Below are 21,251 nucleotides of genomic sequence, written 5' to 3' on the forward strand. Positions count from 1 at the left end.
TCACCACCTCCAATAATTACATAGAAACTAATAAAGGAAAATTAAAAAGTTTCCGACTTCTGATTACCCGATTGTAGGGTAAAGTTAAGATGGGTCATTACGGTAATGGTGTCACAAAACATAGAATGATCACTTGTGGTAATATGAAAGTGTGTGCCAGAGGGGACTCAAACCCAAGGCTGGTTTATTGGAACTGAACCACTGTGCGTCTCCGTATCCAGCTACGTAAACCAGCTTCGGTGTTCGGCAGTGTGTACTTGCGGTACCACTACATTTTTCTCCTTTACCAGTTTCATTTACGGATGATGCATGAGAAGGTTGATTGACAATAATCCATTTCCTTTTAGCCGTCAGTCTCCGATTGGTTTGACGCGGGCGACCAAGAATTCCTCTCCTGTGCCAACCTTTTCATCTCAGAGTGCCAATTGCAACCTAAGTCGTCAGTTATTTGCTAGATTTATCCCAGTCTCTGTCCTCCTCTACAGTTTTTACCCTCTGGAGCTCCCTCTAGTACCACGAAAGTTATTTCCTGGTGTCTCAGTAGATGTCATACCATTCTGTCCCTTCTGCTTGTTAGTGTTTTCCATATGTACCTTCCCTCGACGATACTGTGGAGAACTTCATAGTTCTTTACCTTATCAGTCCTTCTAGGTTTCAACATGCATCTGTAGCACCACATCTCAAAGGCTTCGATTCTCTTCTGACCCGGTTTTCTCCACAGTCGATATTTCACCACCATGCATTGCTGTGCTCCAAACATACATTCTCAAAAATTTCTTCCTCAAATTAAGACCAATGTTTGCTACTAGTAGATTTCTCTTGGTCAGGAATGCCCTTTTTGCCAGTGCTAGTGTGTTTTTATGTCCACCTTGTTCCGTCCGTCATCGGTTATTTTGCTGTCTGGGTAGGAGAATTCCTTAACTCCGTCTGCTTCGTGATCCCCAATTCTGATGTTAAGTTTCTCGCTGTTCTCATTTCTGCTACTTCTCATTACTTTCGTCGTTCTTCGATTTACACTCAGACCATATTCTGTACTCAGCAGACTGCTTATTCCATGCAACACGTCCTGCACTGTTCTTTTCTTTCACTGAGGATAGCCGCGCGGGGTAGCCATGCGGTCTGACGCGTCTTGTCACGGTTCGCGCGGCTCCCCCCGTCATAGGTCCGAGTCCTCCCTCGGGCATGTGTATGTGTGTGTGTGTGTGTGTGTGTGTGTGTGTGTGTGTGTGTGTGTGTGTTGTCCTTAGCGTAAGTTAGATTAAGTTGGATTAAGTAGTGCATAAGCCTAGGGACCGATGACCTCAGCAGTTTGGTCCCATAGTCACTACCACAAATTTCCAATTTTCCACTGAGGATAGCAATGTCATCAGCGAATTGCATCATAGATATCCTTCCACTTGAATTTTAATCGCCCTCTTGGAAACTTCTTTTATTTCGTCACTGGTTCTTCGATGTACAGATTGAACAGTAGGGGCGAAAGGATACATCCCTGTCTTAGACCCATTTTAATCCGGGTATTTCGTTCTTGGTCTTCCAGTCTTATTTTTCTTATTTGGTTCTCGTACATAAACTACATTATCCGTCATTCCCTAAAGCTTACATCCAATTTTTCTCAGAATTTCGGGTCATCTTGCGTCATTTTACACTGTCGAAAGCTTTTCCCAGGTCGACAAATCCAATGAACGTATCTCGATTTTTCTTCAGTCTTGCTTTCATTATCAACCGCAACGTCGAAACTGCTTTCTGGTGCCTTTACCTTTCCTAAAGCCTAATGCCTAACAGATCCTCAATTTTCTTTTCCATTTTTCTGTGTATTATTCTTCTCGGCAACTTGGATGCTTGAGCTGTTAAGTTGATTGTGCGACAATTCTCGCACTTGTTGCCTCTTGCTGATTTCAGAGTTGTGTAGATGATGTTTTTACGAAGGTCTGATGGTATACCGCCATTCTCATACATTCTACACATAATTCCCTATGATCTCATGTTTCTGACTCTGTGATCATTTTTCGTGATGTTCATAGGAGGAAGAAACAAGTTGCTCCGCTCTTCTTGTAACATCCTCACTCAGAATTAGAATAGTATGCCTCTTCTCCATCATACAAAACGCCTCTCTTGTAGCGTCTAGCATTCAAATTTGTTGTGAGTTTCCGTAACGCTCTTGCGCCGACAAAACGGTCCGTCCCACTTTTCATTTGGTCTTCTGTATTTATCAGTCCAAACTGGTAAGAGTCCAGGACCGATGAGCAATAAACAAGAACGGTTAAAAAAGTATTTATTAAGCCGCTATTTTCTTGGGTAAGTTACATTTCTCTAAGATTCTTCCAGTGAATTTCAGCTTGCCATCTGTTCTTTCTATAATTTATTTTATTTGGTCATTTCTCGTTAGATGGTTCTAGATAACTGCCCCAGACTTTTTATGGTACTTGCTTTATCGAGTAATTTGCTGGCAATAGTGTAATAGAAAAGTAGTTTATTTTTTCCCTTGTTTATGTGCAACAGGTTACATTTTATTTATGTTGAGAGACAACGACCTTCCCTGCCCCAATCATCAATCCTCCTCAGGTTTTCCTGCAATTTACTACCGAATTCTGGTGTTGCTCTTTCCTTCGGAAACTCTTACCTTCTGCAAAGAGCCTCATGCAGTTTTCTATGTTACCCAACAGATAATGCGCCAAAGAGTCCCTATAAGGTATCCCCCTCCCCCCCCCCCCCCAATTCGACAACAACCTCAGTGGCACCCACGCCCCTTTGTTGAGCACGTCAGAAATACACCTTCAGAAATATCGACACCAAATCAGTCTGGCGGCTGCCCTACAAAAATAAAACAGCAGAAATAAAGGATCGTTTTGTCGAAACCCCGTAATTTTCTCCCATTACAAACCCCACCGAACGGGTGTCGTCGGCGTTGCCTGAACCACAGCTGTTAGGGCAGCCGCCAGGCTGATTTGGTGTCGATATTTCTGAAGGCGTATTTCTGACGTGCTCAACAAAGGGGCGTGGTGGGGGGGGGGGATATCTTATAGGGGCCCTTTGGCGTTTTATTCACTTACACGTTAATGTTGCATCCCTCGTGACAACGCCACAGGAGGTCTGAAGAAGCTTAAGTGCTCATTGCTGCTTCAGATCGCACACAAACTTCGTCGAATGGTTCTGAAGAGTCCTTAGTGGTTGCAGCCTGTACCCGAGAACTCCAGAGCGCTGCGATCACGTTCAGTTGGGATTCAGCCACACAGAGTCCTTAGATAAGGGTTGAAACGCCCGAGGGTATCAGCACTGTCAAAAGTTTATGAGGACATCTTTCTGTTGCTCATGTTGTTGTTGTTGTGGTCTTCAGTCCTGAGACTGGTTTGATGCAGCTCTCCATGCTACTCTATCCTGTGCAAGCTTCTTCATCTCCCAGTACCTACTGCAACCTACATCCTTCTGAATCTGCTTAGTGTATTCATCTCTTGGTCTCCCTCTACGATTTTTACCCTCCACGCTGCCCTCCAATGCTAAATTTGTGATCCCTTGATGCCTCAAAACATGTCCTACCAACCGATCCCTTCTTCTAGTCAAGTTGTGCCACAAACTTCTCTTCTCCCCAATCCTATTCAATACCTCGTCATTAGTTACGTGATCTACCCACCTTATCTTCAGCATTCTTCTGTAGCACCACATTTCGAAAGCTTCTATTCTCTTCTTGTCCAAACTAGTTATCGTCCATGTTTCACTTCCATACATGGCTACACTCCATACAAATACTTTCAGAAACGACTTCCTGACACTTAAATATATACTCGATGTTAACAAATTTCTCTTCTTCAGAAACGATTTCCTTGCCATTGCCAGTCTACATTTTATATCCTCTCTACTTCGACCATCATCAGTTATTTTACTCCCTAAATAGCAAAACTCCTTTACTACTTTAAGTGTCTCATTTCCTAATCTAATCCCCTCAGCATCACCCGATTTAATTTGACTACATTCCATTATCCTCGTTTTGCTTTTGTTGATGTTCATCTTATATTTTCCTTTCAAGACACTGTCCATTCCGTTCAACTGCTCTTCCAAGTCCTTTGCTGTCTCTGACAGAATTACAATGTCATCGGCGAACCTCAAAGTTTCTACTTCTTCTCCATGAATTTTAATACCTGCTCCGAATTTTTCTTTTGTTTCCTTTACTGCTTGCTCAATATACAGATTGAATAACATCGGAGAGAGGCTACAACCCTGTCTCACTCCTTTCCCAACTACTGCTTCCCTTTCATGCCCCTCGACTCTTATAACTGCCATCTGGTTTCTGTACAAATTGTAAATAGCCTTTCGCTCCCTGTATTTTACCCCTGCCACCTTCAGAATTTGAAAGAGAGTATTCCAGTTAACATTGTCAAAAGCTTTCTCTAAGTCTACAAATGCTAGAAACGTAGGTGTGCCTTTTCTTAATCTTTCTTCTAAGATAAGTCGTAAGGTTAGTATTGCCTCACGTGTTCCAACATTTCTACGGAATCCAAACTGATCTTCCCCGAGGTCCGCTTCTACCAGTTTTTCCATTCGTCTGAAAAGAATTCGCGTTAGTATTTTGCAGCTGTGACTTATTAAACTGATAGTTCGGTAATTTTCACATCTGTCAACACCTGCTTTCTTTGGGATTGGAATTATTATATTCTTCTTGAAGTCTGTGGGTATTTCGCCTGTCTCATACATCTTGCTCACCAGATGGTAGAGTTTTGTCATCACTGGCTCTCCCAAGGCCATCAGTAGTTCTAATGGAATGTTGTCCACTCCCGGGGCCTTGTTTCGACTCAGGTCTTTCAGTACTCTGTCAAACTCTTCACGCAGTATTTTATCTCCCATTTCATCTTCATCTACATCCTCTTTCATTTCCATAATACTGTCCTCAAGTACATCGCCCTTGTATAAACTCTCTATATACTCCTTCCACCTTTCTGCCTTCCCTTCTTTGCTTAGAACTGGGTTGCCATCTGAGCTCTTGATATTCATACAAGTGGTTCTCTTCTCTCCAAAGGTCTCTTTAATTTTCCTGTAGGCAGTATCTATCTTACCCCTAGTGAGACAAGCCTCTACATCCTTACATTTGTCCTCTAGCCATCCCTGCTTAGCCATTTTGCACTTCCTGTCGATTTCATTTTTGAGACGTTTGTATTCCCTTTTGCCTGCTTCATTTACTGCATTTTTATATTTTCTCCTTTCATCAATTAAATTCAATATTTCTTCTGTTACCCAAGGATTTCTATTAGCCCTCGTCTTTTTACCTACTTGATCGTCTGCTGCCTTCACTACTTCATCCCTCAGAGCTACCCATTCTTCTTCTACTGTATTTCTTTCCCCCATTCCTGTCAATTGTTCCCTTATGCTGTCCCTGAAACTCTCTACAACCTCTGGTTCTTTCAGTTTATCCAGGTCCCATCTCCTTAAATTCCCACCTTTTTGCAGTTTCTTCAGTTTCAATCTGCAGTTCATAACCAATAGATTGTGGTCAGAATCCACATCTGCCCCTGGAAATGTCTTACAATTTAAAACCTGGTTCCTAAATCTCTGTCTTACCATTATATAATCTATCTGATACCTTTTAGTATCTCCGGATTCTTCCAGGTATACAACCTTCTTTTATGATTCTTGAACCAAGTGTTAGCTATGATTAAGTTATGCTCTGTGCAAAATTCTACAAGGCGGCTTCCTCTTTCATTTCTTCCCCCCAATCCATATTCACCTACTATGTTTCCTTCTCTCCCTTTTCCTACTGACGAATTCCAGTCACCCATGACTATTAAATTTTCGTCTCCCTTCACTACCTGAATAATTTCTTTTATCTCGTCATACACTTCATCAATTTCTTCATCATCTGCAGAGCTAGTTGGCATATAAACTTGTACTACTGTAGTAGGCATGGGCTTTGTGTCTATCTTGGCCACAATAATGCGTTCACTATGCTGTTTGTAGTAGCTAACCCGCACTCCTATTTTTTTATTCATTATTAAACCTACTCCTGCATTACCCCTACTTGATTTTGTATTTATAACCCTATAATCACCTGACCAAAAGTCTTGTTCCTCCTGCCACCGAACTTCACTAATTCCCACTATATCTAACTTTAACCTATCCATTTCCCTTTTTAAATTTTCCAACCTACCTGCCCGATTAAGGGATCTGACACTCCACGCTCCGATCCGTAGAACGCCAGTTTTCTTTCTCCTGATAACGACGTCCTCATGAGTAGTCCCCGCCCGGAGATCCGAATGGGGGACTATTTTACCTCCGGAATATTTTACCCAAGAGGACGCCATCATCATTTAATCATACAGTAAAGCTGCATGTCCTCGGGAAAAATTACGGCTGTAGTTTCCCCTTGCTTTCAGCCGTTCGCAGTACCAGCACAGCAAGGCCGTTTTGGTTAATGTTACAAGGCCAGATCAGTCAATCATCCAGACTGTTGCCCCTGCAACTACTGAAAAGGCTGCTGCCCCTCTTCAGCAACCACATGTTTGTCTGGCCTCTCAACAGATACCCCTCCGTTGTGGTTGCACCTACGGTACGGCCATCTGTATCGCTGAGGCACGCAAGCCTCCCCACCAACGGCAAGGTCCATGGTTCATGGGGGGTCTGTTGCTCATCGCACTGCGAATTGTAGTTTCAGACGGCGGAATGTGTGGAAATCAATGTCCCAGGGAAAGGGGTGGTTTCATTGACGCCCTTTATGCGATCCTCTGAGCCCTCTTCGTGTCTGTTCTGAGCGGTGGCGTGTCTGAAATGTCTCCTCGGCCACCATTGGAAAACTTGTGATTGCAACCCTGGGTGTCACGGTTCTGACCTCCATCGCAGAGACGCCAAAAGAAAGGGTGAAATGTGGGTAAGAGGAACTATGATTACCTTCTCGTCGTGTGACACATCCACGGTGACGTCGGGCAGAACTGTGGTGAATTTTGGTGCCAATGTGACATCATTATCGTACCTTATAGTTCACATGAACGTCTCAGCTGCGGCCTTCTTTACGCATGGGTCGACTCCTTGCAGTTTAAAGCATCACTGATCTCCATTACAGAGGAACGTTGTAGGCACCTTTGAGTTTAATTTCGAACTTATGCGTCATAATGAGCAGAAAATAGGGTGCTTCGAAAAAAATGATCCTTTAATTTTGTTGCGCGGTGTACATTGTAAACAGTAATGACCCTATCACTCTCCCTTGGGGAATTTCTGAAATTATCTTATGTTTGCTAGTTTTGTTCAGTTAAGACCGATGCGTTGAATTCTGTCTGCAAGAAATTCCAGAGAGCAATAAAAAATGTTATCTGATGCACGGTAAGCTAGTATTTTCTTCACTGGGGAACTACACTGACACGCCAATGAAACTGGCACAGGCATGCGTATTCAAATACAGAGATATGTAAACAGGCACAATATGGCACTGCGGTCGCCAAAGCCTGTATAAGACAAGTGTCTGCCGCAGTTGGTAGAGCCGTTACTGCTGCTACAATGGGAGGTTATCAAGATTTAAGTGAGTTTCAACGTTGTGTTATAGTCGGCGAACGTGCGACAGGACACAGCATCTCCGAGGTAGCGACGAAGTGGCGATTTTCCCGTACGACCATTTCACGAGTCTACCGTGAACCCGGTAAAACATCCAATATCCGACATCGCTGCGGCTGGAAGAAGATCCTGCAAGAACGGGACCAATGATGGCTGAAGAGAATCGTTCAACGTGACAGAAGTCCAACCCCTTCGTAAATTGCTGCAGATTGCAATATTGGACCACCAGCAAGTGTCAGCGTGCGAACCATTCTACGAAACATCATCGATATGGGCTTTCGGAGCCGAAGTCCTACTCGTGTACCCTTGATGACTGCATGACACGAAGCTTTACCCCTCGCCTGGGCTCGTCAACCCCGACATTGGACTGTGGATGGCTGGAAACTTGTTGCCTGGTCGGATGAGTCTCGTTTCAAACTATATCGAGCAGATGGACGTGTACGTATATGGAGACAACGTCATGAATCCAAGGACCCTGTATGTCAGCGGGGGACTGTTCAAGCTGGCGGAGGCTCTGTAATGGTGTGGGGCGTTTGCAGTGATATAGCACCCCTGAAACGTCTAGATACGACTCTGACACGTACATAAGCATCCTGTCTGATCACCTGCATCCATTCACGTCCATGGTGCATTCCGACGGACGTGTGAAATTCCAACAGGACAATTCGACACCCAACTCGTCCATAATTGCTACAGAGGGGCTTCAGGAACATTATTCTGAGTTTAAACACTTCCTCTGCCCACCAAAGTCGCCAGAAACTAACATTATTGATCTGGAATGCCCTGCAACGTGCTGTTCAAAAGAGATCTCCACCCCTTCGCACTCTTACGGATTTATGGACAGCCCTGCAGAACTCATGGTGTCAGTTCCCTCCAGCACAGCTTCAGACATTAGTCGAGACCATGCCACATCGTTTTGCGGCACTTCTGCGTGCTCACGGGGGTCCTACACGATATCAGGCAGTTGTACCAGTTTCTTTGGGTCTTCAGTGTATTACGAATGCCTTCCTGCATGTTGAGGCCACAGTATGCTGTTGTTTCGAATTCATTTCTTCCACGATATATGGAACATATAATGACTTGCATAAAGCAATGAAGCGATATTTTGATTTTTAAAATTGAAGCGGAATTATCAGTACAGGGTGTTTATAAATGAATATCGTGGCTTTAACTCTTTATAATATTTATTATATTAAACTTACAGTTACAAATGATATGCCAAGTGAAATAGCAACTCGAACAGTTTTACCAAGTACCTTATAAATGTTCAGTGTGAGCACCATTTGTCACTCGGCACAAATTTAGTCTGTAGCCGAGTTCTTCCCAAACGTTGATAAGTGTGTCTTCAGTGATTGTAGCAAGAGCTGCTCCAATCTGATTTGTTAATTCAGGGAGGCCTGCTGGTAGCGGAGGCACGTACACACGATCCTTGATGAAGCCCCAAAGGAAAAAATCGCATGGCGTTATGTCGGGTGAACGTGGAGGCCATGCAAAGCAAGCCCTGTCATTGGGCCCTTGCGGCCTATCCAGCGGCCTATCCAGCGCTTCAACCAATCGCGTACTTCGCTATGCCACACTCAACATTTATAAGGTTCTTGGTAAAACTGTTTGAGTTGCTCTCTCATTTGACATATCATTTATAACTGTAAGTTTGCTGTAAAACCCCGATATTCATTTATAAACATTCTGTATTATTACCACAGTGAGGATTTTCATTATCTGATCAAAAGTATCCGGACATCCCTATGCAATGTGGAATTGACCGCTAGATGTCACTAAAGGTGGACTCACCAGTATAAAAGAAGACGGAGAATACTGTGTTTTCAGAAGAGAAGCAGTAAGAGCAGAATAGGTAGGTCAGAAGGTGTGCCAGCCGCGGTGGTCGAGCGGTTCTAGGCGCTTCAGTCCGCAACCGCGCGACTGCTACGGTCGCAGGTTCGAATCCTACCTCGGGCATGGAGGTGTGTGATGTCCTTAGGTTAGTTAGGTTTAAGTAGTTCTAATTTCTAGGGGACTGATGACCTCAGATGTTAAGTCCCATAGTGCTCAGAGCCTTTTGAACCATTTCAGAAGGTGTCTTCGAACGGGAAGTAGAAATTAGCTGCAACCTGAGTATGAAATTCATCCATTTTAAACTTTCTAAAGTTGCCGGACTGTCCGTGAAGTGGAAACGTGACGAAACAACCATAGCTAAACCAAGGCCAGACACATCTCATGTACTGACGGACAATGACCATCGAGCCTACGGAGGGTGGCTGTACAGAGTCGCATTGAATTGAAGGAATCACTTGACAGTTTCGAAGTTCTACCAGCAGTCTAACTAGCTCAATGACTATGCCTAGGGCTTTTAGAAGAATGAGGTATAATGGTTTGAGGAAATCCTCAGAAGACACACAGTTCTGAAGTGAATGTTAAGAGACGCTTGAGGTGGGGTAAAGAGCGACGGCACTGGATGGTTGGAAACGAGTGATTTTGAGTGATGAATCGCGCTTTACCTTGTGGCAATTCGCTGGAAGGCTTTGGGTTTCACAAATGCCTGGAGAAAGTTATCTCCTAACAGATAAATACGGAGGAGGTGGTGTTACTATATGGGGGTGTTTTTCGTGGTTAGAGTGTGGTACCCTTATTGCGCTTAAGAAAATACTAAATGTGGAATGATATGAGCCTATTTTACAGCATATTGCGTAGGGTGTACTGTACTGCCTACGTAGAGGGACAATTCACAGGCGATGATTTTTTTTATCAGCACTGCAATACTTCCTCTCATGAGGCAGCATCTTTTTTAGGACATTGTTCGTGCGTGGATAATAACATTTCACAAAAAGGCTAGCCTGCCAGGACACCCACCTCAACCCAATGGAACAGCTCTGGGATGAGTCAGAACGTCCTTCGTTCCAGCGTCCAACATCACTACCTTTCGGCTCTTGAGTAAGAATGGGCTATCCTTCCACCACAGATATTCAGACACCTCATTGAAAATATGCTCAGCAGAGTTCAAGACGCCATAAAGGTGTAGAGTGGACACGCCCCACATTAATGTCCACTAATAGTTGTCCGAGTACTTTTGATCAGATAATGTGTGTTAACTGACTTATAATGACAGAGAAGTGAAAACATTAGTGGAAATTTGTAAAATAACCTATGCGAAGGCGTATAAGAATCTAATAGTAATTGAAGAACTTGATCCAAGAGTAAATGAGGGGAAATCAGAATTTTCTGGGATATGGACAAGAGAGTAGGAATGTCTACGAAAAGAATTTCCGGAGACCAACAATAGTTGCCACGTACTTACAGCAAGTGCAGCGTATTTTCGCAGTGGGCTGTTAATTTCCGCAAATCCTTATCTACTGTTGCCGTTTTTAGTTGATACGGAAAATAAATTGAACTTAAATAACTATGACTGAGTCTCATGAAAAAGTTCTTGGCATGTGGTTTCACTTATTTCGAAAGAGTCAATAACGCTAACTGACTCACGTGATTGAGGGTAGATTGAACTAAGGTACCCGCGACAAATGAAAATATATAATAATGATTGTATAATTGATCAGGTACCGTAGCTTAGAGATTCTTTAGAAATGAATAAACTTTCTGTTTGGCCACAGAAAAACACTTCAGAATGGAATTATAGCTAAGTGAAAACCATTGGTATCCAAGCAGAGGGCTGTGGACTTGAGGTCGAAGGTGTATTGGAGAAATTACATGATGGCATCATCAGATACAGCACATTCTGACACTTTATGGAGATAAATTTTCCACACCAGAGTTTGCGTGGCTATTTAACACTGTGAACATGAAGAAAACGCCTGGTGTTAACAACATCCCAATGAATTGATGGGGACATCATGGGCTGGTGTACTGAATGTATCCACACAAGCAATTTAGGATACATGTGTACTGTCGGAAGTTGTTAGAAATTGCATAGCAGTACCCTTACCAGAAATAAGAAGGCCCGGGAGTGTCACTATTGGATTATATGCCCTGCTTATTTTAAAGACACACTTGAACGTCCAATGGAAGGCACACATTATGAAGATCGAATTTCAGTAAAGAGAAATGCACATAGGATGCAATAGTAGTTCTCAAATTAATCACAAAAAAAGGACTATGTGATGTGAAAAATTGCAGGACTTACAGTATAAACACTGTTCTTCTATTGTAGTAAAAAAGGCGAGTGATGTTTTATTGTAGTGGCAAATATGTTATCATTCGTAGTAAATGAGAAAGAAGTAATGCAAATTACCTAACACGCCACGAGCAAAATGTTCAAATGTGTCTGAAATCTTATGGGATTTAACTACTAAGGTCATCAGTCGCTAAGCTTACATACTACTTAACCTAAATTATCCTAAGGACAAACACACACACCCACACCCGAGGGAGGACTCGAACCTCCGCCGGGACCAGCCGCAGCGTCCATGACTGCAGCGCCATAGAGCGCTCGGCTAATCCCGCGCGGCATGCTACGAGCATATTCATCCAAAGAGCGCACGAACAGTAGACCACTCGAACAGTATAGGAAAATGTGGAATAAGATGACATCGAATTTAGTGTTTTTATGGATATTACCCCCCCATGAACCATGGACCTTGCCGTTGGTGGGGAGGCTTGCGTGCCTCAGCGATACAGATGGCCGTACCGTAGGTGCAGCCACAACGGAGGGGTATCTGTTGAGAGGCCAGACAAACATGTGGTTCCTGAAGAGGGGCAGCAGCCTTTTCAGTAGTTGCAGGGGCAACAGTCTGGATGATTGACTGATCTGGCCTTGTAACATTAACCAAAACGGCCTTGCTGTGCTGGTACTGCGAACGGCTGAAAGCAAGGGGAAACTACAGCCGTAATTTTTCCCGAGGACATGCAGCTTTACTGAATGATTAAATGACGATGGCGTTCTCTTGGGTAAAATGTTCCGGAGGTAAAATAGTCCCCCATTCGGATCTCCGGGCGGGGACTACTCATGAGGACGTCGTTATCAGGAGAAAGAAAACTGGCGTTCTACGGATCGGAGCGTGGAATGTCAGATCCCTTAATCGGGCACGTAGATTCGAAAATTTAAAAAGGGAAATGGATAGGTTAAAGTTAGATATAGTGGGAATTAGTGAAGTTCGGAGGCAGGAAGAACAAGACTTTTGGTCAGATGATTACAGGGTTATAAATACAAAATCAAATAGGGGTAATGCAGGAGTAGGTTTAAGGATGAAGAAAAAAATTGGAGTGCGGGTTAGCTACTACAAACAGCATAGTGAACGCATTATTGTGGCCAAGATAGACACAAAGCCCACGCCTACTACAGTAGTACAAGTTTATATGCCAACTAGCTCTGCAGATGATGAAGAAATTGATGAAATGTATGACGAGATAAAAGAAATTATTCAGGTAGTGAAGGGAGACGAAAATTTAATAGTCATGGGTGACTGGAATTCGTCAGTAGGAAAAGGGAGAGATGGAAACATAGTAGGTGAATATGGATTGGGGGGAAGAAATGAAAGAGGAAGCCGCCTTGTAGAATTTTGCACAGAGCATAACTTAATCATAGCTAACACTTGGTTCAAGAATCATAAAAGAAGGTTGTATACCTGGAAGAATCCTGGAGATACTAAAAGGTATCAGATAGATTATATAATGGTAAGACAGAGATTTAGGAACCAGGTTTTAAATTGTAAGACATTTTCAGGGGCAGATGTGGATTCTGACCACAATCTATTGGTTATGAACTGCAGATTGAAACTGAAGAAACTGCAAAAAGGTGGGAATTTAAGGAGATGGGACCTGGATAAACTGAAAGAACCAGAGGTTGTAGAGAGTTTCAGGGACAGCATAAGGGAACAATTGACAGGAATGGGGGAAAGAAATACAGTAGAAGAAGAATGGGTAGCTCTGAGGGATGAAGTAGTGAAGGCAGCAGACGATCAAGTAGGTAAAAAGACGAGGGCTAATAGAAATCCTTGGGTAACAGAAGAAATATTGAATTTAATTGATGAAAGGAGAAAATATAAAAATGCAGTAGATGAAGCAGGCAAAAGGGAATACAAACGTCTCAAAAATGAGATCGACAGGAAGTGCAAAAGGGCTAAGCAGGGATGGCTAGAGGACAAATGTAAGGATGTAGAGGCTTGTCTCACTAGGGGTAAGATAGATACTGCCTACAGGAAAATTAGAGAGACCTTTGGAGAGAAGAGAACCACTTGTATGAATATCAAGAGCTCAGATGGCAACCCAGTTCTAAGCAAAGAAGGGAAGGCAGAAAGGTGGAAGGAGTATATAGAGGGTTTATACAAGGGCGATGTACTTGAGGACAATATTATGGAAATGGAAGAGGATGTAGATGAAGACGAAATGGGAGATAAGATACTGCGTGAAGAGTTTGACAGAGTACTGAAAGACCTGAGTCGAAACAAGGCCCCGGGAGTAGACAACATTCCATTAGAACTACTGATGGCCTTGGGAGAGTCAGTCCTGACAAAACTCTACCATCTGGTGAGCAAGATGTACGAGACAGGCGAAATACCCTCAGACTTCAAGAAGAATATAATAATTCCAATCCCAAAGAAAGCAGGTGCTGACAGATATCAAAATTACCGAACTATCAGTTTAATAAGTCACAGCTGCAAAATACTAACGCGAATTCTTTACAGACGAATGGAAAAACTGGTAGAAGCGGACCTCGGGGAAGATCAGTTTGGATTCCGTAGAAATGTTGGAACACGTGAGGCAATACTAACCTTACGACTTATCTTAGAAGAAAGATTAAGAAAAGGCAAACCTACGTTTCTAGCATTTGTAGACTTAGAGAAAGCTTTTGACAATGTTGACTGGAATACTCTCTTTCAAAGGTGGCAGGGGTAAAATACAGGGAGCGAAAGGCTATTTACAATTTGTACAGAAACCAGATGGCAGTTATAAGAGTGGAGGGGCATGAAAGGGAAGCAGTCGTTGGGAAAGGAGTGAGACAGGGTTGTAGCCTCTCCCCGATGTTATTCAATCTGTACATTGAGCAAGCAGTAAAGGAAACAAAAGAAAAATTCGGAGTAGGTATTAAAATTCATGGAGAAGAAGTAGAAACTTTGAGGTTCGCCGATGACATTGTAATTCTGTCAGATACAGCAAAGGACTTGGAAGAGCAGTTGAACGGAATGGACAGTGTCTTGAAAGGAGGATATAAGATGAACATCAACAAAAGCAAAACGAGGATAATGGAATGTAGTCAAATTAAATCGGATGATGCTGAGGGAATTAGATTAGGAAATGAGACACTTAAAGTAGTAAAGGAGTTTTGCTATTTAGGGAGTAAAATAACTGACGATGGTCGAAGTAGAGAGGATATAAAATGTAGACTGGCAATGGCAAGGAAATCGTTTCTGAAGAAGAGAAATTTGTTAACATCGAGTATAGATTTAAGTGTCAGGAAGTCGTTTCTGAAAGTATTTGTATGGAGTGTAGCCATGTATGGAAGTGAAACATGGACGATAACTAGTTTGGACAAGAAGAGAATAGAAGCTTTCGAAATGTGGTGCTACAGAAGAATGCTGAAGATAAGGTGGGTAGATCACGTAACTAATGAGGAGGTATTGAATAGGATTGGGGATAAGTTTGTGGCACAACTTGACTAGAAGAAGGGATCGGTTGGTGGGACATGTTTTGAGGCATCAAGGGATCACAAATTTAGCATTGGAGGGCAGCGTGGAGGGAAAAAATCGTAGAGGGAGACCAAGAGATGAATACACTAAGCAGATTCAGAAGGATGTAGGCTGCAGTAGGTACTGGGAGATGAAGAAGCTTGCACAGGATAGAGTAGCATGGAGAGCTGCATCAAACCAGTCTCAGGACTGAAGACCACAACAACAATAACATGGATATTACGTATGAATCAGCGGATATATCCGTTGTGCATAACCTGTATATACGAGGGGCGTTGAATAAATAGTGCAACACATTTTTTTCTGAATGATTTTATTCAAAGTTCCAATACACCACATTATTCCCCATTCTTTTGGCTACAAAATGCGATTCCTCAACACAATCTCCATTGAATACGAAGGCCTTACGCCACCTTACTCTGAGGACCTATATGCCGGCATGGTACCACTCTACTTGTCGACGTCCGACCCAACTTTTCGCTGCATCAATAACCTCCCCATCATCCATCATTACTTCCCGCGAAGCAATTCTGCACAGATGATCCCTCGTTGCTCTTTATGATCATCTGTTCGGCGACGAGGAACCGGCAAGCACCTACCTTTGAGCACTCCTTAGACGAGGCTTTCAGCACTAACAATTAGAGTCGTACAGTTGAACAGCGAGATGTTTTTAACTTTTTATACCTGGGATTCACAGTCATGTAGAATTTTATAAAAGACATCATATTTACGCCAGTAACTGTAACACTTTCTTTATTTCGCGACTGGAATTTCGGCCTTAGGCCGTTATCAAGTGAAGAATTTTTTTGGCTTTAAGCCATGTCAGCTCCGTCGAACGAGAGTGTTTGCACGTTCCATTATTGCACGAGTCACAGTTATGTGCGGCCGAACGGCACGCGGGAGATCGGACTGGTTTGCGCGACCTCACCGTGTTTTCGTTCGCCGTCAGGTCTCCGTAGACATTCTGCAAGCGAGTGTTAATGTCTGCGATGCTCTGGTTTGCCGCCAAAAGAAACTCAGTGATAGCTCTCTGCTTGGAACGCACATTCGTTAAAGAGGTCACTTTGAAGATTACGTATGGCTCCGCTACCTGCCGGAACTTCATGAAATTATAGGGGCTGAAGCAGGAGTATTCCATGATGTCCCACAACAAATTTAGCTTTTTTTCAATCGAAACTGGCCAAGGAAAAAAGGGGCGTTACTTCATCAGGTTACCCTTCATTCACAGGCTGTTGCACGCAGCGACCGTTGTATTGACTTGTAAATAATAGAGTGCAGCTATCAGTCTTCCTTTGGAATTTTTATTGGCAGGTCTAGATTTCAGCTAGAAACTAGCCATTCTCAATGCACTATCATTTTTTGATCAATGCATGTAATGCCTGTTGGTCGGGCTTCATCCACAGTTCATTGAATATGAAACGTCCCCTTTAAAAAATATATGAATTACAGTGCTGATAAACCTTTTACGTCATTTGATTTTCAAACAGCTGAGCAAAACTGAACGTACTCAGACATTCACTAAACTGACACACAATATTTTTAGCGCAACGCAATCTGACTTTCAATAATCCCTACAAAAGAATGGCCCTGACTAACATTAACCTATACCTTTCACAAATCACTTACCTCACAAAAATCTTCGTTACTCGAACTACTGCAATACAGCGAGCGCCACTACTGCCAGCTAAATAAAAGATTTTAACTAATGAAGGCACTAACTACTGATAGGCATACTTAGCAAATGAAAGATTTTGATAGAGAACAAACAATGTATTTATCTTAATAATGTTCAAAAGTCATTATATATATATATCAGTTCATGACATCCAGTCTTACAAATTTACTGTCTCTGATGGACACACGTCCACATCATCCGCTCTCAAAACTCCGCCATCTCACTCCCCATATCCACCACTGCTGGCGGCTCAGCTATTTGAAAATCAAATAACGTAGAGGTTTAACAGCACAATATTCATTAATATTTCTAAGGGGACGTTTCAAATACTCAATGAACTATGGATGAAACCCGACCAACAGGTATTACATGCATTGATCAAAAAATGATAATGCATTGAGAATGGCTAGTTTCTAGCTGAAATCTAGATCTGCCAATAAAAATTCCAAAGGACGACTCATAGCTGAAATCTATTATTTACAAGGGGCGTTACTTGTTGAACTCCCAACGTATTTACTGTTAACTCTCGCATTATCTTCATCTCGCTTCCACAGGATTCCATCTTTCGCGGTTTGTTACGCAATTTCCATGCAACAATCACTATCTTGAGTGAAGCCTAGAATGGCTCCAAAGTGTATTTTACATAACAAAATGCAGCATTGTGTTAAGAGAAGTTCTGCTAATGCTTTCTTCGGACAGAGACATATTAGAAGTACTTGCTTGTGGCGAGTGACAAAAAGAGTGGCTACAGTGTACAGGAGTCAGGAAAATGTCGATAATACGCCAACGGACGGAAATTGTGAAGTTTTCGGCGCTGGCATTCTCACACTGTTTGCTGCGAGTCGTCCGCTTCATTCGGTCAGCGGTGTCAAAGGTCACTGGCGTATCGCTCCGGAGGTCAGTGCCAGCGGCCGGCTGCAAGTATAGCAGAGACGGACAGAGCGGCACCAGCCTCCGTAGCGGCGACATGCAGCTCCTGGTTGCGTCGGCTCTCTTGCTGCTGGCAGGCCACGCGCCTGTCCTGTCAGAAGCTCCTACACAGCAGTACGACGCGGCACCGCTACCCCTGCTGACGCCTCCCGCGCCCTGGACTCCGGTGTGCGTCACGAGCTTCTGCTGCAGCCGGACGGCGCCCTGCACGTACGCGATGCCGCCTCCGCCGCCTCCGCCGCCTCCGCCGCAGGGCTGGTACGCATCTTCTGAGCCATTGCGTCGTCATGTTTCTTCAGAATCTGCTAACATTGCCGAAACTCCACAAGCTATCCTCACTACTTAGGCACTTCTGAATTTGTTTCATACTGCTTGTTTCTTCTTTCTTACTAGTAACCATTGACTATTGCTGCTCCCTATTCATCATTTGTTTCACTTTATGTGTCTGGGTTTCTTTTTCTTGTAACTGTGTACAAAAGGTGTGGCAAAAATAAAAAGCGTTACTTGTAATCAGTGCTTAATTTCTGAAATTTCAATGATACAACCACCGCCACCCATTCCCCCTCCCCCCCCCACCCCCCGCCCAAGCCATAAATCTATATGGTTGTAGAGACCTTCCAAAATCTAGGTAAAATTTTTCATTCGTCGCTTCAGTCTGTCTATACCGGCTGTCTCTCCTAAGAGTAGTCAGGCGCATTTAATAGAGATAAAGGTTTTCCTTTAAGTAAGAAGTGGAATCCTAGTTTATCACAGATAAAACAACAACGGTCTGGTTTCCGACCGGCTACATTTTAATTTTGCGATTCCTCGCTTTTGACAGTTTTCACCGCTGGTGCTGCTGCAATTCTTCGCCTCACAGAGGGCAGCTCTTCCGATGCTCGCGCACGCGCAACGGCCGGTACCCGCGGTATAAAGGAGCCGTCGAATCTGAGGTCTCTTTCACCCCCACCCTCACCTACCTTGGTCTCACCAATGACCGTCACCTCACCTGGATCCCTCATCTCCGCTCCATCCAATGCAAAGTCCACAACTCCTCTCTGGCCGGACGTGGGGGTTGCACCCCTCTACCATCCTCCACACCTACAAATCCTTAATCCATCCCATCCTCTGTTATGCCAGTCCTGCCTGGATATCTGCCCCCCCCCCCTCCAAATTCTATAAGTCCCTCCAGATCCTTGAGCGTCATGCACTCCGCCTCGCCTTCCGTATACGCCTCCCGTCCCCCACGCGGATCCTCTATGATCTCGTTCCTTTACCCAATCTGCTCCTATTCCTCGAACATATCCGCATCCTCTACACCTCCCGCCGCCTTGATCCCCCTCACCCCCTGGTTGCTCCTCTCCTCTCCCATCCCCACCCCCTGCCACGTCTTCACTGTTGTGTCCCCCCTACCCTCCATCTCTACACCCTTCACCTCCTTTCCCAAGGTGGCTTCCATCAACTCCCCCTCCTGGATGATGCCCTCTCTCCCTCCATTTAGCCCTCCTATCAACTCTGGTCCTCACTCTCCCTCCTTTCCTCTGTCCTTTTCCCGGGCTCCCTCTCCCCCCCTTCCATCCTCTTTTCTCCCCATCTCCCCTCTCTCTGCCCCCTTCTCTCCCCCGAGTCCTTTTGCATTTCCCTCCTCTGCCTCTTCTCATTCCCTCTCACGTCTGCCCTGCCCCTCTCCCCATTTATGAGTCCTCTCCCTCATTGGTCCCCTCCCCCTTTTCGTTTTTTCCTTCCTCCCTCCTTGTTCTTCCCCCTCCTCTAGGTCACCCCCCCCCCCCAATCTGCCTTTGGCTCGGGAGTGTCATCTTTGCGCCGCCATTTTCGTGCAGTGTTTTACAGTGAGTGTTCCGTGTTGTGTTTTTTGGGAAGTGTTGCAAACGGCCATCATACTGTCGCTGGGTGTGCTTTTCATCTCTTGCGAACAGAAACCAGACTGTCACCATGTTTTTTAATTGTGTGTGCACTATGTTACTCGTCTGATTCCTGTGTCTTTTATTGCCAACCCCTTTTGCTTTCTGTTTTAACTTTCCGCATTTTTCCGCCATTTTACACTTTAAGTCACCGTTTTATCGCCTGTTTTTCTTGTTTCTTTTCTTCTTCCGCTTTTAAAAAAAAGGTCTGTAGGCTGTAGAGCAGCGTACTAAGCTGCTGCCAGCCCGTCTCCTTCGGGGGGAATTGAAAATCAATAAAGAAAAAAAAATGAGCTCTCTTCAGTTCCGGCGTGATTGTGTACTCAATCACACCTGAAGATAGCGGCCAGATGGTCCGCCGAAATATCGTGTTGTCGTCAGGACGATGGAACCCAGCTGCAAACCCGTGAAAATCATGAATATTTGATACGCTGGGAAAATCTACGTTATCACAAAATGATTTTTAAATTGGAATATCAGGTGCCCATTCGATAGGTCGCTACCAGGTTAGTCTAGCGCGATATTAGTTTTACCATATGTACTCACAAGGACAGTAAAACACGAGGAATAACCGATACTCCATAAGCGACTGAGGTGCACGACTTCTCCATGGCGGTAGCAGTCAGCGCGGGCCAGGGCGCTGCCGCCACTGCTGGAGTACTCGTTATTCCTCTTGTTTTACTATCCCTGTCAATAGATATCGGTAAAATAAATGTAGCACTAGGCTAATTTGCGACTGCGCTGTTGAATGGGCACGTAAAATTCCACTTTAAAAATAATTGTGTGCAACGGTAAACAATCGGATGATTTCCGCTGACGGTGAGCCTCGCAGGAAAGACGTGATGAGCAGTATTTGTTTGGGATGACTCCAGCTACACATTACAAAAGCAAAATGGGAAATATCTGCCGAAACACCAAAGAAAATGCGCCTAACGGCTCTTAGATCAAGTTCACTGTATACATCATAAAAATCACAAGTTTCCAATTTTGGAAACTTGTCCAAATGTTCAAATGGCTCTGAGCACTATGGGACTGAACATCTGAGGTCATCAGTACCCTAGAACTTAGAACTACTTAAACCTAACTAACCTAAGGACATCACACATCCATGCCCGAGGCAGGATTCGAACCTGCGACCGTAGCGGTCGCGCGGTTCCGGACTGAAGCATCTAGAACCGATCGGCCACACCGGCCGGCTGGAAACTTGTAGCAAAACTCACTGTGAGAAATCTTTTTTTACAAAATACTGTTCTGAAATTCAGGTTTTTGAAACATAATTTCCGGCGGGTAGACCGTTCGCCTGGTGCAGGTCTTTCGAGTTGACGCCACTTCGGCGACCTGCGCGTCGATGGGGATGAAATGATGATTATGATGACAACACAACACCCAGTCCCTGAGCGGAGAAAATCTCCGACCCAGCCGGGAATCGAACCCGGGACCTTAGGACTGACATTCCGTCACGCTGGCCACGCAGCTGCCGGGGCCGGAAATCAAAACAATAAAACCACAAGACTTAGTGTAAACAACAGGTGCCACCTGTCTGTTCCCGTAGCAGTGTGGTGGTGGTGGTAGTTAGTGTTTAAC

The 21,251-nt window shown here is 44.1% G+C and overlaps 1 protein-coding gene across 1 annotated transcript in view; it reads left to right on the forward strand.

Annotated features, from left to right (window-relative positions):
• Window positions 1-21,251, forward strand: part of LOC126235462 (potassium/sodium hyperpolarization-activated cyclic nucleotide-gated channel 4-like) — a 71,285-nt gene that overhangs the window by 18,206 nt on the left and 31,828 nt on the right. The window contains exon 3 of the mRNA XM_049944184.1: window positions 17,844-18,024. Coding sequence (XP_049800141.1) covers window positions 17,844-18,024 — 181 coding nt within the window. The remainder of the gene's footprint in view (window positions 1-17,843; window positions 18,025-21,251) is intronic.

Source organism: Schistocerca nitens, chromosome 2 (assembly GCF_023898315.1).
Source record: "Schistocerca nitens isolate TAMUIC-IGC-003100 chromosome 2, iqSchNite1.1, whole genome shotgun sequence".
NCBI classification, from domain to species: Eukaryota; Metazoa; Arthropoda; class Insecta; order Orthoptera; family Acrididae; genus Schistocerca; species Schistocerca nitens.